This window comes from Cajanus cajan, chromosome 4 (genome assembly GCF_000230855.2).
Source record: "Cajanus cajan strain Asha chromosome 4, NIPB_CcT2T_4, whole genome shotgun sequence".
Classification (NCBI taxonomy): Eukaryota; Viridiplantae; Streptophyta; class Magnoliopsida; order Fabales; family Fabaceae; genus Cajanus; species Cajanus cajan.
This window is the reverse complement of record NC_138520.1, coordinates 70,281,072-70,298,475: the sequence shown is the minus strand read 5'-3', so window position 1 is coordinate 70,298,475 and position 17,404 is coordinate 70,281,072. Positions and strand designations below refer to the sequence as shown.

The window sequence follows — 17,404 nt, the reverse complement described above, 5'->3', positions numbered from 1 at the left end:
TTCCACATCAACTAAAAATAAGGCAATTAAAGAATATATAAGTGGAGAGCAACTCTCAACTTACAAACCGGTTTTATAAGGTTGGCTTAAATCTACTTTTTTAAGATGGTATCAGAGTCATCTAGATCCACTCTAAAAGGGTCACCCACCTTTGATACATGCACCATGGGCTTGAGGAGTGTATTTAAAATAAAAACCCAAGTCTCGCCAATCCTAAATCATTAAAAAAGGTCATTCATCATTAATCTACGTACCAAACTCAATAGGGGAGGGGAAGTTAAACTTAAATTCACTATTGCAAGAATTGACAAGTTGTATTCTCCATGTTGATTATATTATTCTTTTAACAATGTTTGGTTCAACTTTCTGATTGAAACAACTCAACATTAGGAGAATTTTGCTCCTGAATTATGGATAGAAACATAATAGTTGAAAATCATTATGCTGTCAACCAGATTTAGTGACACTGGATAATGCAGCATTTTTAGCCACTGATGACAGTGGTTTACACAATTACTATATATATACACTTCAGATTTTTATGGAAAGGTAACTACTAAACTACTATTACTCTAATAAAGAGAGTTGTAGCTGTAGCAGGTGGCAACAATTGATGAGATGCAGATGAGGAGTGCAGGGAGTAAAGTGGTATTCAGAAGTTGACTTTCACTGAAATAACCAGAGATTGTTATTGTTCCATCTGCAATTACACGGGCTAGGGTTCCAGCCTCTGTTGAAAGCAATCCTCCATTGAAGGTTCCGCGTGAAAGCCTTGATGACATCACTTTTGATAGAAGTGAAAGGTTCACTCCTGGATTGAATCAGCAAACAATAATTAGATGGCACATTCAATGAATATTTCAGCTTCAGATTTTAGCACAAGATGTGAACCGATTTAAATGTTACACCAGTCATCATCTAGCAATGATTGATGAGGCAAGCAGATGGATTTAAAATATTTTCAGATGAGAAGAAAAGGCAACATCCTAAAATTTTAGATTGTCATGTAAGGTAAACTATCATGTTATTGCCATTGAATGGCAATGAAAATACCCTTATGTTTCCTTTTCTTAATCCTCAATAACTGAGAAATAATCAACCAGTTTAACTAATAATGGACTTGTTCATGCAATGCAACACTGCTAAGAATCGTAACAATTTACCTTCAAGAACTTCAGCAGATACAAACGTGATAAGGGCTGATCCAACATATTGTGTAACAGAATAGGGAATAATTATATGGAAGCTTAGGAGTAGTCCAACGCAAACCATGATTTCTGAAGTCAGTAGAACTTGCCTGCAAGCAGAAACCAACCATAAAGGAAAGAACAATTATGTAAGCAAATAAACGAGAAAAAAAAAAAAAAAAAAGTAACGTTGAGAACAGAACATGAAAAATAGAGGTGTATGACTAAACAAAATAGAGGTTCAGATTAAAAATCTGCAACATCACATATACAAAAGGGACAAAAAGTTAATATGATTTATTTGAGTTATAAACTCAATTTTGCACACATTGAAAGTATTTATAGGAAGTGGTTAAATACTAAAATTGACTAAACCCTTGATCAAATAAAAAAAAAAACCAGCAAAATATGACTAAGTTAACAAACAAGCATCACTTGCCTACACAACTTACTTTTTCTAGACATAATAACCTTTAATCAAACTTACAAGCAAAACAGAAAATTATAAAAAAAAATTAAAATATTTAATTATAATAGTGGAAGAATCTCGATAGCTAACAAGCAAGAGTCTTCATTTTGATATATTGGATGACAAATGTGGAGCTTTCTGAGTATCAGACAAAATAACTGTTCAAAATGGGAATTTTAAGGATCACTAGGAATCTAAAGCTAAAGGTAGATATTTTGTAATGTTAATTTGAGCCTATGTTGGTCCAATATAATTAACAATCACTTTAGATTTTACATTTACTATTCTTTATAGTGAAAAGTACCGGTGTTCATTAACAGAATATGATTCATTCTTAACAGTGTGTAGTCACTGACATGAAGGAATATGAATTGAATTTTGTTGATGATTAAAAAGACATGATGTTTTTAATAATACTTGAATCTGTACCTTTCTTCAAACATGTTGCTGATGTAGTTTCCAACAACAATATTTACGGGAAGTACAGTAAGACCAAGGCATGCAAGAAAAATGGAGACATTGCTGGTTGACCAAATAAAATAGTATTCCGTGATAAGGCTTGATTCAGCAAGGACGATCTCCATTGCATACTTGAGCATAAAATACACAAACAATTGAACCTGATAAATATATTTATAGTTAGTGCAAAAGCTTGAATCTGAGCTCATACTATCATAATTGAAATGATAACATCGTATTTAAGGACACTACTGGAATAAAAAAGGAGACAATCTATCTATTCAATCAATAAGTTTAGAAATGATACTGTTAGAAAATCTAGAAAGTATCACATTATATCTTTATTATACCTTAAAATATTTTATAGGATCATAAATGATCTCTTAAAAGCAGATATGAGTAAGTCCCAGGAAATAGAATTAGAAGGTAGACACATTCAGATTCGTTAATTTGGGAAAACAGAGCAGTGGTTCAATTGTGTAAAGGGGAAACCCTTACAAGGAAAAATCTTTCTCCTGTTATGTTCTTTTCAATCAAGCAATAAATTATTTGTTTTCACTTCAGACTATTCAATTGCTTAATCTCTTTCTTCCTTTCCCTTCCTAAATCCATATAAATTCAACAAATACAAATAAAATTATATACATGAAACAATAGTCATAATGATGGGTTTATCACCTTGACTGATGGTGTAAGTAACTTATATGCCATCACAATAGAAGTCACAGGTTTCTTAGTTTCTTCAGCATTGTCATTTTCTTCTTCTCCCTCATCATCCTGCTCCTTTGCTTCTGAGTTCATTAGTAATGGTAGTGTATGTTCATTCTCTACTGCAACATGTATTGCTGGTCCTATGCATTTTGAGAAAATGCAAAAAATAACAAATTAAGGATGAAGCATAATATAAATAAATAGATATAAAAAGTAGTTGACAGTGTGTGAGTATCACTTCATATCAACTCTGTCTTCTAAGTTTAGCATGATTGGAGACTGGATTTACTAATATGAAATCTTAAGAATAAAACTACATGTGGCATAGGATATGGCAGAAAACACTTGACACAAGTTAAGCAGAAAATAATTGAATCACAATAAGCATCTACTAAACTTCATATAACCTTATACTTTAAGCAAACATGTTTGATTTACTTCATTTTAGTTAACTGTTCAAAGTGGTAGAGGCAGATATTCCAATCTTGTGGCAGGATATTTCAAGTACACGGTAAAACCATGAAGGTGGGGATCAGACAAGGAACCAGGAAGAAAATCAATAAAAATAAACAAATATATTGAATTATTCATCTCAATATATTTTCAAGGTCAAGGATACAAATATGGCTGATACCTACAGGAATGGGGAAGTAAAATTGTGAATGGTACCCAACACTTCTAGCAAAATTTTTGGTTTTTCTTATTCATCTCCCAAACTATGAAGGAATGGAGGTGTGTGTCAAGAAATGGAAGATATAACAGTGATAAGAAAATTTGATCTTATAGAATCATTTATTGAACTCTGATAGACAAAACAAGACCGCAATGAATTTTCTCATATCAATGTGTCAAGTCTAAGAAAAGATATCAAGCTTTAATATCAAGAAAAGAATAATAAATAAAAGTGTCTTATAGAAAATAGATTATGAGCCTAACTCAAATAAAAATTGTTCCCCGTTTATATATATTATTATGGTCATCTTACTAGTCGACGTGAGATTTCTAACACACGCCTCTCATGTTAAGCACTAGACATATGAGGGTTACCTAATAACAGTATGATAGCAAGTGGTCTGATAAAGCCAACAATCCTCACTAGAATCGACATTGGTACCATCTTAAAAAGTGAATTGTGAGTCTAAATTCTAAAATTGGCTTTAAAGTGAAGATTATTATCCACTTATATATATTATGATTATCTCATTAGTCGATGTGTGATGAGTAACAGTATCTTTCATATAACCAAAAGAAACAAGTGATCTTGCTGACTTACCTGTATCTGCTTGATATGACACATGATTTGCTTGATTCTCACGGGCGGGTTCCTTGAAACAAATCCACAACCACAGTAGATAGACAAGCCATGCAAGAGCCATTAACCAGCCAGGGAGAGTGTCTTGGTTTATGGTGAACTTGTAAATCCTAAAATTTTTCTGTAACAAACAAGCAAGAGCTGGACCACAAGCCATTCCTAGAGCACTTGCACTAACAAAACCTGCTGAAGCTTGCATCCGAAGTTTCAACGGCACACAATCACTTATATAACGCCTATTCACTGCCCTTGCAGAGCCTAACCTGAAATAAAACACAATTGACCACATCAATAATGTCAAGTTAATAAAAAATGGCAATTACTTTTTAAATCAATGATGGCATAGTATATGCATCCCTTTTTTTTTCTTTTGGAAGTGTTTTGTATACATGTTAGAACAAGATAGAACATACCATAAGACTTTTATTCTATGTTTGGTTCATGTTAGAAAGAGAACAAGACAGGACGTGACACATGAGGTTGAAAAGTTATACACTTTGGTTACACTACAATGGGTAGAACCAAAGAGAACATATTTGTTTAAGTCCACAGCCAATATAGCCCCCTAAAATATTTTGATGGTCTAAATAATATTTCTGTTAAGGAATACTAAGATGCATAATAGTATACTCATAACCAATCTAACCGTAAGAATCACTCCTATGAGTCATAACATACATAGTCTCACAATTTAGTCTCTCAAGAAAGATGGTATTTTGCTATATATTTCATTTAAAGAAACATGTTTAGATAAAAGGCATCAATCACCAGAACATAGCTAAGTACTTGTGTAAATTTTCATCTAAAACTGTGATAAGAGGGTATGCAAATAGTACACTGTGATTGCATTATAGGATATCTAGCTACCTAGGTAACATAAGTATACCTGAAAATGACCATACTTTTTTATTAATCCATAATGTTTCGTGTACTAGTAGTAGTACTACCTAAAATTTAAGGTATGCATATAATACACTTCGTTTGCAATAAAAGATATCTAGCTACAAGGTAACATAGGAATACCTGAATCTGAAGTTACGCTAAACTAAGTTATGATATCTTAGGTAAATTAGACACAGTTGATTCAATAAGTCTAAGTTGTGCTACAAAGTTATTATACAATATACCAGAATTTGAAGCTTTACCAAAAAGATACATCCCAAATTTACACATTTGTGTCCTGTAAATTTTGTGAAATAATCAACTAGCTGTGAGCATGATATATAACAGTTTTTTGCTAGCAAGAAAATAGCATATAAGTTTCCAACATGGAAAATATGAAACATTGAGTGACAGGAATAACTTACCCACAAAAAAGACGTCCCATCAGTAGAACTACTATTGAATTCATATCAAAAGCCAATGCATACATGGTGTTTCCAACTAGAAGAACCATGCTACTAAATACAAGTGGCCTTAGATATGATCGGTTTGACCATGCACTGAAATAAACTGAAGAAAATATCTGTGCAACAGCCATTGCACCGATGACCACACCACACACACTTGCTGCAGCTCCAAGGCTCAAAGTATAGTTGTCTGCCGTAGGTACAATGATGTAAGTGTTCACCATATACAAAAATGTATTTGCCAAGTTCAAAAGAAGTGACATAAAATGATAACGTTCATCAACAATATGATCTTCAGATGGAGATGGTAGCTCCTCTTGCATGATAAAAGCATGTCTTCCCAAAAACTGAAGGAAGTTTGTTGAGTTTGATAATCTGTCTACAGCCACTTTGATAGAATCAAGAATAGGATCCTTCAAGAGAAGTCAAAAGAGATTGTCATCAAGTGTTGCGACAATACCTTCGAAGTTATGAATTTTAAAGAAGAAAAAATTAATGTTGTGAAAAGTGAAAACTTAAAATAAAAACATTAGGAATTTATTTTACAATTATTAACTAAAGTTTCAAAAATAAAAACATTATGCCTCAAAAAATCAAACTGCGATTCTGCCTTGCAAATATGGTTTGTTCCTTGTATTTATTTAGCTTTAGATTGAATTTTTTTTTTTTATCAATAGGAAATATTACAATGATAAAAATGAAGATTGAACATAATTCTTCAGGCATCTACTCTAATCTCTTACTATTAAGTTAACTCTAGTAATTCTAGCTTCAGATTGAATGCATATATGTTAGTCAGATATCTTTTATAATCAAGGAAAATAAGAGCCATGTATTCTAATATATCAATATATATATATTCATAGCCTGTGGTGTGGTTGATACACAAAATTTTCAATATCCTTGTGCTTCTCTTTTCTCTTCCTCAAATTGGTTTTACAGCAAATACAATATATGGTAGGGCATAGCAGTATCATCCATATAATGGATCAAGAACTAACTTGATGAGTATAAGAAGGTTGGTCATATATAGAAATGTAGCTTCCTTGACAATGTTGTAAATCCTGAAGGTCTGCAAGACCATGAGATAAGACTCCAACAACAGCCCCAATGCCCTGCAAAGATGCTATTTACATGATACTACTGCCATAAACAAACAAAGAGCAAACAAAAAGAAGCTACTACATGATATACTCTTTGTAACATTAAACAGGATGATAGATTATCTTCAAATAACTTGAAGTAAAATTTGAAAAATGTGGTATTCAGAGTTAGAAACATTACCACATGCCTGAAAACCTGCCTTAATTGGGAATAAGGATGATTTGCACGTGTCTTCACATAATAGTCTGTGAATTTATAGCCAAACCTCTTATCAAACTTCTTCAAGATCTTTCTCAAGCCAATAGCATTCATTTCCACAAAATTAAGAAGCCTTAAAAGATCTCTTCCAACTTCTCTATATGCTTCTTGGAGTTCAGAGATGTTTAAACTATTTGGCTGCTGGAAAAGGGCATGGTGCTCTTGTCCAATATCTGACAGCCTATGTGCAAGTACTCCTTGTTGTTCAAGCAGAAATAAAACAATTTTTTCAATCTGAAATTCAAGATCGAGGAAAGATTAATTAGAACTTATTGGTTATTGGATAGATAGTATATGATTAAAAAGACTCATCTAGTCATCCTCAATTATTTATTTATTTTGAAAATTTTAAGTGACATTTTGGTAACACAAGCTCTGTTTCTCTTCTCTACCATTCTTGTTAAACAATTATTTTCAAGGTGTGTTTAGATGATACATTTTAGAAATTTAAAAAATTTGAAATTTTTTAAATTTGAATTGCTTGATTTTCAATTTCCATCATTCTTTATTTGTTTGGATAAATCAATTTAAATTTTTTAAAATTTAAATTCTTACTTTGGATATGATAATTTGATTTTCACTATGGATAAAATTGATTTTATATATATAGAGAGAACGATTTTAAGATTAAATTTTATAAAAATAAATATTAGCCAATATTTTTAAATATTTAATAGTTTTAAAAATTAATATAAGATAATATTTAATAATTTAAAAATATTTTTGAATATTCAATAATTAAGAGATAAGAGAGAGAGAAATAAAAGATATATAAGATTAAAAAAAAACATGAACAATTTTAAATGTTTACTTTTGTAGAAAATTTAAAATTCTCTTATTTTAAAAATTTTTACAAATGCTTGAATTTTAAATTTTTTGTAAATTTTTTATTTAAATAAAATATTTCATTTCAAGAAATTTGAAATTCTTAAAAAAACATGAATTATTCTATTTAAATTCTCGTCTAAACACACATTAAAGTAACAGTTATATACATGGAAAATCAAATTGAAGGATATCAGAAAAGGCTATATATGTATTCAAGTATTATACAGTGGGGGGTTTCAGTTTTGGATTGGTTTTCTTCATGTAGTTGCTTTCTAATTTCACGGTTAAATATATGTCTTTCAATTAAAAAAATTCATGTAATTGCTTTCTAAATTTCAAGGTTAAATATGTGTTTTTCAATTAAAAAAAAGGACTTTATTGAGGTACATAATATTTTTCCTTTAACATAAAAATGATGCACATGCCTTGTGTGCTTACCCTGATTCATCCGTAGTAGTAGATATGAGTTGGAATATGTTTGATAAATACATGAAAGCAAAAAAATATAAGGATGGGATGAAGATGAACTTTTTCATACAAAGTGGAATACAAATTACAATAAAATCCTATACTAAATGACCATAACATAAACCAAATGAAACATTTATAATTAATATCTATTTATTAGCCATATAAGTGAGAACATTGAGTTAAGATGCAGTTACCTGATTATCTAGCAGCAATGAGAAGTCTCTGAGAACATTATGGCGATTTTGAGCTCCAACCTCCATTTGTTCTATATATCTCTTGACTTTCTTCTTCATTAACTTGTAGTTGATGTAATATCTGGAAGAATAAAAAAAGTTTAAACAGGCATTACCTGAATTAAAACAATCATTTTTCACTTTGGTGCAAGTGTTATTTACCACGATCAAATAAAAAGGTTTACAAAATAGAAAAGAATGAATTCAACAATATTAAAATTCATTAATCATGCCATAGAAAGGTGAATAAGAAATAATATTATGATATCATCTTAATCATTATTTCTTTTCATCGCACTTATTTAGAGTTGATTGGAGGTTCAGAGCAAGTGATGCTTTTATTGCCTTTGTTCCTTGAAATCCTTCTATTTAGATGCTTCTTATCAGCAATAATTCTGAAGGCAAAAGCTAACTGACAAACAATTTTCTCTCTCTGTGTGCCAGTGCCCAGAATTGTGTAAAGAAGATTTTATTTTGAAAACTAGCTTCTCAAGTGAAGTTAAGCCAAATTATCACTCAGAAGCATAGCTAATATCTATAAAGCCAAAGTGTTAACTATTAAGAAGGCATAGGTCATAGAAAGTCAAGTTCAAAATAAGCCAAAGATATTAAAAACAAAAACTGCGATGCAGAGCAGAGTCGATGTGGTGCAAAATAGAGAAGACATGTTATATAATATATTAATAAATAAAAAAACCTTCAAGAATTCGAAAGTAGCTAGTCTCAGTCAAATAAACGTACCCTTTCCATTCTTGAACTTGTAATTCTCTCAACTTTTTGCCGAAGCCAACCATACTAAAGACAGAAATATCAGTGACCTGTAGCAAAACCAGTAACAAGAATTAAGACACCTACTAAGCTACTTAACAACAATTTCAAGCTTTATAAGTATTTGAAAATTGAAACACAAACCTGATAATAAAAGCAGCAACTTTCTTTCCTCTTTGAGATCAATACTTCAATTGGCAGACCCCAAAAAAAAGAAATACTCGTAAGGGTAGAAAATCATGGCCTTTGGTAGCTGAAAGGCTGAAACGATAGTCGTTAAAGCTCAATTAGGAACACTTTAGTGATCAATAAGGGAAGCACAACATTCAAGAGAAAAACATGATCTTGATTCTTCTCCATGCACTATTGAGATCGTATATGACTCTATAAACACAAAAATCACATATTGTAATGCCAGACAGAAGAAAATCAGCACTAAATTCAAAATCCAAAGCAGCTATAGTGGCTTTAATTAGAAGAAAAAACACCAAACATGGCCAGTTGATGATTTCCAAAACTAAATGATCCCAGGAAATGAGGAAGAGAGAGAGTCAGAAAGCAGAGAAACCAATCCCAAGTTCAATACATTGAAACACCTTTGTCCATGTCATTGTCAGGGACATTGCTGCAATGTCTTCATGTGTGTTATAGTTTTATCAGCAACAACAACACTATACATAAACAATTGAGAAGCTCAAGTTCCCATGACAAAGACGAACCAAGGAAATGTGGTTAAACTGTAATTACATATTACTGAAAAGGGTTTCTAAAATCACACATATATATTATATATAAAAGTCAAGTTTATATCGGATTAAATAAGCTTTTAAATGGAAAAATGATAGGAACCATGATTGTGTTGGGTTGGAGGAGGATCAGTTGCTGAATCCAAGTCCAAGCAAACCATCCATGTAGGGTAGTTAGTGGCAGTTTATGGGGTTGTGTGAGGCAGTTATTTGTAGGAAAGGGAAAAAAAAAATGCTGTTTTCTGTAATTAAAAAGGGAGAGAATATGTGTGTTTAGTGTTAACCCTTTGAACAGAGAAATATTCTCTGTTAAGAGCTCTAGGGCTAGGCTCTGGAAATGTCTTGTTCAGTGTCAATAAAATTTTCCTTTCAATTTCATATTAATCAGAGGTTTGGTATATGAAAAGTTTTTATTTTTTATAGAAAAATATTATGTTATTTTTATCTATTTGTTTAATAATATTTAAAACATATTTTTAAAAATTGACCAATTAAACATTTTTTTTATGATTATTAAGAATCTAAATTTATGATTTCAGGAATGGAAATTTGTTATATACTAAACGTTGCTTTAGTACTTTATTAAAAAAAAATATTGGTGGAAAGAAGTGAATTTTTAAATTGAATTACCTCGATGAATTAGTGGTCTATTAAAAAAATCAATTTTTAAAATCAAATGTTAATCCTTTATTTTCATTTTTAGAATATTATGTGAATATATTTATAAGATTATAACCAAAAATTAATATTGGATCACAAAATACAGTTTTTAAAATCAAATTTGAAATTTTATTAATTTCAATAAAAAAAATTAATTTTCAAATTATTCAGTTTTAATTTTCGACTATTTTTTTATTTAATGCACGATTTTTTTTGGGGAATTTTGCTTTCCATTTATCATTTAAAAATAATTATCATAAAAGAGTTCCTGAAAAAAAAAATTACTTCTCACAGAAATGTTTCAACGGCAGGAGGTGACAGTCTGAATTTTCCAAGTTGAGGCAAAAGTTCCCGAAAATTTATGAACAATACAGAATTTTATATATATATATATATATATATATAATTGAGAATATAATTAACTAAAGAGAATAGGCACGTGGCATCAAGGGATCTGGTGAGTAGGAACAGGGATTTTCTCACTACGTGACACCTTGCATCAACATGTCAAGACAAATCTTCCTGTTACTTATCTCAAAAGTTTATTTTAATTTTCTATAAGTTTTGGATAAGTATAATTAGAAATTATTTTTATATCATTTTTAAAATAATTATAATTTCATTTAAAAAAATATAAAATTATTATTAAAATATATAAATCACCGTTTATGAGTACACGGTGTAAAAGAATTGTACACTGCCTCTCATTATGTATATTTTAGAGGAAGAGATATCGTTTTGGAAATCTTACATCGTTGAAAAATAAGATCATATAAATTTTATGTGTGAGATATTTAATTTTTGATGTGAGGGGGTGTGTTAGAGATTGTATATTAATTAAAAATAAATTATAATAATGTATATAATTAAAGAACAATCATCACTTTATTTAGATAGTATCAAAGTCTATTTTAACAAATGTTGTTGAGTTTATTGAATCACTACAAATGTCTAATCTTGTAAACTTATAATTGATAATGTGATCTAATAGTTGGTGATCATGATAAGTCTAGTAACAATGTGAGTGGTTCAATAACCACCTAATAGCGGGTAGTTTGATAAATTTATTGACAATCAACAATCATTAAGATATCATCTTAACAAAATGAATTGAAAGTCTAACTTAATTTTACAAAATTAATTTGTAAAGTAAGGATTGTTCTCCACTTATATATATATACCATTATAATTTTATTTTTAATCGATGTGAAATCTCTAACACTTTGTATCTCCATCTTTCAAAAATAAAAATAAAAATAAAATAAAACTACAATTATGTGAATATGAAAGTTGAAATGAGGGAAGTAGCGGTTTAACCTTTAGTTTAATTTTTGTCTTCATTAAATTTTGTTTTTATTTTATCCTTTGAGTGAAACACATAATTGAAAGAGGATTGAGAGTTGTCATATAATTAAAGGACAAATTTTTTTAACGAAATGTGGACAACAAAAGAAAATATATTTTTTATTAATGTTATAGATTAATGTTTATAGATGTGGAAGTTGAAATGAGAGAAGTAACAGTTTTACACTTTTACCTTTACTTGTTGCCATCACAAAATTTTGTTTCTATTTTATCTTTTAAGTGAAATACATATGTAATTGAAAGAAGGTAAAAAAATATATATATTTTGTAATTCAAGGATAAAATTGTCTAACGAAATGTGTTGAAGTTCAAATATAAAATAAGTTTCACATTGATTAAAGTTGAATATATTAAATAATATATATGTAAGAAAAATTTATCTATCTAATGCTTTAAAATTTTAAGTTATGTTATAATAATAATTTTTATGTAATTTACTCACTATTTATTAAAGTATTTCTCGATATTAAACTTTCCGACCCAATAAAATGTAGAAGAAAAAAAATCTCTTTACTGATGTCATACATTATGGATTATTCATTTTCTATTCCTTTGAAATTTCTTTCCTACCTTTCAATGTATATTTATTTGTTTCCGCATTTTAAGTTTAATTCTACTTATTTGTTATTGAATTATTTAATCGTACGTTATAACATTTGTCATTCCGACCGCGATGTAACGTTTTTATTGAAAAGCCTTTTCTATTAAGAGTATTATCTAATCAACAATCAAAGAACGTGAATGAATCCAAAATTTGTAACGTTTTTAATTATTAAGAGGCAAATTTTTAGAAACGGTACGATGATTTGTGACGTTATAAATGATTTGTGACAATTTTTCCTTTGAACAGCCACAATTATTAAAAATAAAATTAACAGTCATGAATGCATATTTAATTACAAATTTCACATGACTTTCTAACTTACATTATCTTTAAATAAAGAGAGAAAAAACCCATGCAATTTGTAACATTTATTTACAATGTAATCTAATTTTAATCCACATAATTCTCTTCCTTTTAATAAAATCACGTGATATATTCTCAAAAGATCACGAGTTTTGTAATTAAATATGAAATCATACGGTTAATATTTTTAATCTAGTGTATATAAGAATATAATTTTATTACATTTTCTTCTTACAAGAAATGTTATATATAGTTACATATAAAAAAAATATCATTATAAATATAAAATATGTAGATATAAATCTATTTGACATAGAATTATACATAATTTTAATGTTAAATTTGAATAAAATTTAATAATATATATTTTATTAATTATATATAACTTATATATTTACACTTTTAACAATATATTAACATATACTATATTTATAATTTAAATAAAAATAATTTTTATAATAAATATTATATCATTATAGAGTATTTATAATTATAGATATAGAGAATATTTTTTATTATATATTTTAGTGTCAATGACGTTTTTGAGTTGAAATGATATAGAGAAATCAAATTAGAAGATTTAGCTTTTAGGATAGAATCTTTTCACATGAGAGTTACCTGTGGTCCTGGTATATTGCTAAGAGAACTTTATAAGAAAGAATGATCACCAAGCAAAAAACTATATTAACATAGAGGAAATATTTGCGGATGTAAATGTTGGTGCAAAAGTTAGTTATAATCATACAGCACCATGTTGCTGATAAAGGACACACACATATATACAAAGTTGTTCTTTCAAAAGCATATATATAAGACACACAAAAATGGTGTCATAAGTGACTCATCCGTTTAATTTGCTTTGATTAAGTGACACTAACTAAAATATTAATTTTTTGATGAATCAGTGGCCCAATGACTCTTTTAATTAGTAAATAAGTTAAAATTATGACTGGTAATTAATATAACACAAATTAAAGTTCCGTTAACACATACATAAATATACAATTCCTTTTCCTGTTATAGTTATAAGATGTACCTTTCCTGATTTAGCTCATTAAAAAAAAGTAATATCAAATGAAAAAATTAAAGGTTGATATTCTAAAACATGCATATGTATGAAACGTAATAACAACATTCGATTTTTTCATCATAGTTTGAAATTACTTATTTTATCTTTTAAAAGTGAGTTATTCTAAAATAATATTTGATTAGTAGAAGTTATGATATGTAAATATAAATTAGTTTTAATTATCAATTTTAATATATTGCATAAACTATAAAAGACTTCAATCATATTTTTCCTTGTCGATGCTTCTTTCATACATCTTTTATGTTAATGTCATGTTCACTTGTTGATATAACAAAGGAATCAAAGGAACTAAAGGAATCCATGTTGGCATGGGGGAGAGAGACATGAGTTCTTTTTTCAAAACAATTACATAACACTCATGAACAAAGCTTATAATAACATAACTTGAAAAACATCCAAAATCCAAATCGATCCCACCATCAGAAACTGGTCTTTTTTTAAAGTTATGTACAGCTTCTATATATCCAGGTAACATAGGATTCAAAATATGGTGTGTATTTTAATTTGTCGGTGAAAAAGAAAATGAAAGAAAAAGAACATATGTACATATTGAAATTAAGAACATATATATATGCATTGTACTTACAAGTCACAATAGCTGAGATGAAGATTGAAGATATCATTCCATGAGTATAACGTTTTTGCTTTGATACTTTAGGCACTTGAGTTTGAGAGGAGTAGATCAAATCGGAGTAAAATTTACCTGAAAACAAATATATATATATAGAAAGTTTACTAGCTAGGTAGCTACCAAATGCATGTGGTAATGTTAACTTACATGGCAGAAGCTCATGGATATAGATGTATCAAAGTGAGTGACATGACAGTCAAAAGAATCCAAGTTTAGAGGCCAAACTCACCACAGTACACACCACTGACACACTCTTGCCTTAGGGGGAAACAAAAGGCCAAGTTCTCATGTGCTATCATCCAAAGCCTCTATTATATTTTTAGCAGCAGGGTAAGAATCACCATGATGATCTTTGTAAATGATAATTACCACTTTTTTATCTATAGTGGACAGGTGTTTCAATCTTAGTGGACAGGTGTTTCAATCTTAGTCCAAAAGTGGCTTTGTGCAGTTTCGTAATTACCATCCATAATTGTCGCGACTATATTGTTTTAACTCAACTTAGGAACAAACTACAGTATCTTTTTGAATGAGTGTAAAATCTCAAAAAAATTTAATTATTAAAAGGACATTTTATTAATTAAATAGGTTTTATAAATAAGTTTTATAAATATTTTAAAAAAATTTAATTATTATGAGTATTTTTAATTAAATATAAAAAGGTTTGTAAAGTTATGTTATAGAATGTATTTCGGAGAAAATATGTGTTTCAATTAATTGTGTAATTAAATATATTTTAAATATAGATATTTTATTTTTTATAATTGGAGTGATAGAAATATGTTAATTTTATATATTTTTATTTATAAATTTTAAATATTTTAAGTGAAGAAAAACGTAACCATGATTTAATTGTTTTAATGATGGGTTAAATATGAGTTGAGAAGTTTTTAAAGGGCCGGGGTTATGTCAATTTTTATATTTTATACTCTTATTATTCTTTAGTTTTCATGCTTGAAGAATTAGGAGAACTAGAAATAACTGAAAATCATCCTAGAAATTTGCACCCATTTAGTGTTCACTAAAGTAAGGGGAGGTTAGTAATCTCGTTATGGGGGCATGAGATATAGGTTGCGTAGTGAGATTGATTTAAATCTCCTTCTCTGTAGAATACGTTGTATGAGGGGGCAATTCCAATTTATGATTGTAACTTGTATTTTTATTCTCTACATGATTCTTTGGCATTCTAATTGATGCAATTGATTATTAGTCATATTTAATTTTATGTAATTACTTGAATCTTATGAATCTGTAAGTGTATGTAGAAACCCTTGATTTATAGAATATGAGAAGATTGATGTTATTTAAATGATGTAGTGAATTAGTGTTTGATTGGAGAAATTGATGGCTTAACAAAGTGATTTTAGACTTTTAATCTACGACTTTACCGATTGAATGGTTACTTATGGTGAAATTTGGTGATGTAATAAGACAAGAGGTTCAAAAAATTGAAGTTCGTATTTGCTAGATTATGTCATAGAGTGACACATTTTGACCTTGACCCTTTTTAGAAAGGTCAAACTAGTTACAAGCATAATTGACAAATTAATTTATACATAAGTTAATTTTAGCTTATGAAAAAAATTATTTTTATTTTAATTTTTCTTTTTAATTTTTCTCTCCTAAAAATACTTATAAAAAAATATACCTAAATACATCCTTAATATAGAACACTAATGAGCTAATGTGTTTGTATACTTTCTAAGTTATATATTTCCTATAAGGATGACAAAATGGGCCTACCTGACCCATTAAGGTCTCACCTTATCGTTTGTCTGCCAAAAATGGGTGGGGCCAGGCTAGCCCACCAAGAAAAAATAGGTTGGATGCTCTTTTCCACCCCACCTAAGGGTGGCTTGGTACTCTAGCAAACCATCTTATCAAAATATATATATATATATATAAAAGAAAAATACATTTGCATATATATGTTGAATACTTCTTCAAAAATGTTTTTTTTCACAATATCTAAAAGATCCACATGGTGTCAAAAAAACATCTAAAGGACCCACATAAATTAGTATACTTAAATAATAAAATTCAAATTACAACAGATTTGATTTGATTTAGTGCACAACAAATATCAAATTTGCTACATAATAAAATGAGCATGTAATTATAATAATAATAATAATAATAACTCTTCCAACAAATTTGTTACATAAAAAATCTCAAATTGCATATAATAAAAAAATCAAATACATAATATATTTATTACATAATAAGTCACAAATTACTCACATAATGAATCTCATATGACTTATTTAAACTTAACATTAAAATTATAAAATAACAACAACAACAACAACAACAACAATAATAATAATAATATTAATTAGGCGGGTTGGTCGGTCAACCCCCCATTTGACCCGATAGACTAATAGGTTGGATAAAACAAGTTAAGATGTCTAACCACCAAATTTTGACAAACCAACGAGCCGACCACAAGTTAAAGTCCAACCTACCTAATTTTTAAAACAAACAAATTAGTATTGGAGGGGGAATGGAGGAGAGTGGAGGACATTATTGTTGGAGCGAGGTGAAGATGAAGGAAAAGGGAGGAATTTTTTTTAAAAAAAAAATTGTTTGATTCCATTTTTAAGAGAAAAACAGACAAAATTCTTCCTAACCCAATTTTAACACCCGCCCTTTCCTCTCTAATATTGGAAGGATTTGAAGATAATAGAATGAATTTTATAACTTTTATAATATAATATCTTAAATATTCTTATTTATGTAATTAAATTTAAAAATTATAAAATAAAGATACAAAAGTAAATTAATTTTAAAATCTTTCTTCTTTTGAACCAACTAAAGAAAGAGTTACTTCTCTTCTTTCTCACCCAAACAAAATTT

General features: G+C 28.8%; 1 protein-coding gene across 5 annotated transcripts; it reads right to left on the bottom strand.

Annotated features, from left to right (window-relative positions):
• Positions 1-312: 312 nt before the first annotated feature.
• LOC109801767 (SPX domain-containing membrane protein At4g22990) lies at positions 313-14,863 on the bottom strand. Of its 5 annotated transcripts, none has more exons than XM_029272192.2 (13): positions 14,778-14,863; positions 14,504-14,620; positions 9,294-9,410; positions 9,123-9,199; positions 8,343-8,463; positions 6,772-7,083; positions 6,489-6,602; positions 5,446-5,900; positions 4,100-4,401; positions 2,794-2,966; positions 2,086-2,276; positions 1,164-1,297; positions 313-811 (listed from the first exon to the last, which is right to left on the bottom strand). In XM_029272192.2, exons 4-13 carry the CDS (start codon positions 9,173-9,175, stop codon positions 573-575), a joined length of 2,094 nt encoding a protein of 697 aa, XP_029128025.1. In that variant the 5' UTR covers positions 9,176-9,199; positions 9,294-9,410; positions 14,504-14,620; positions 14,778-14,863; the 3' UTR covers positions 313-572. The 5 variants fall into 5 exon arrangements, with proteins under 5 accessions (XP_029128025.1, XP_020218482.1, XP_020218481.1 ...); XM_020362893.3 differs by having other exon boundaries at positions 14,696-14,829; XM_020362892.3 differs by lacking the exons at positions 14,504-14,620; positions 14,778-14,863 and adding an exon at positions 9,999-10,233.
• Positions 14,864-17,404: the final 2,541 nt, after the last annotated feature.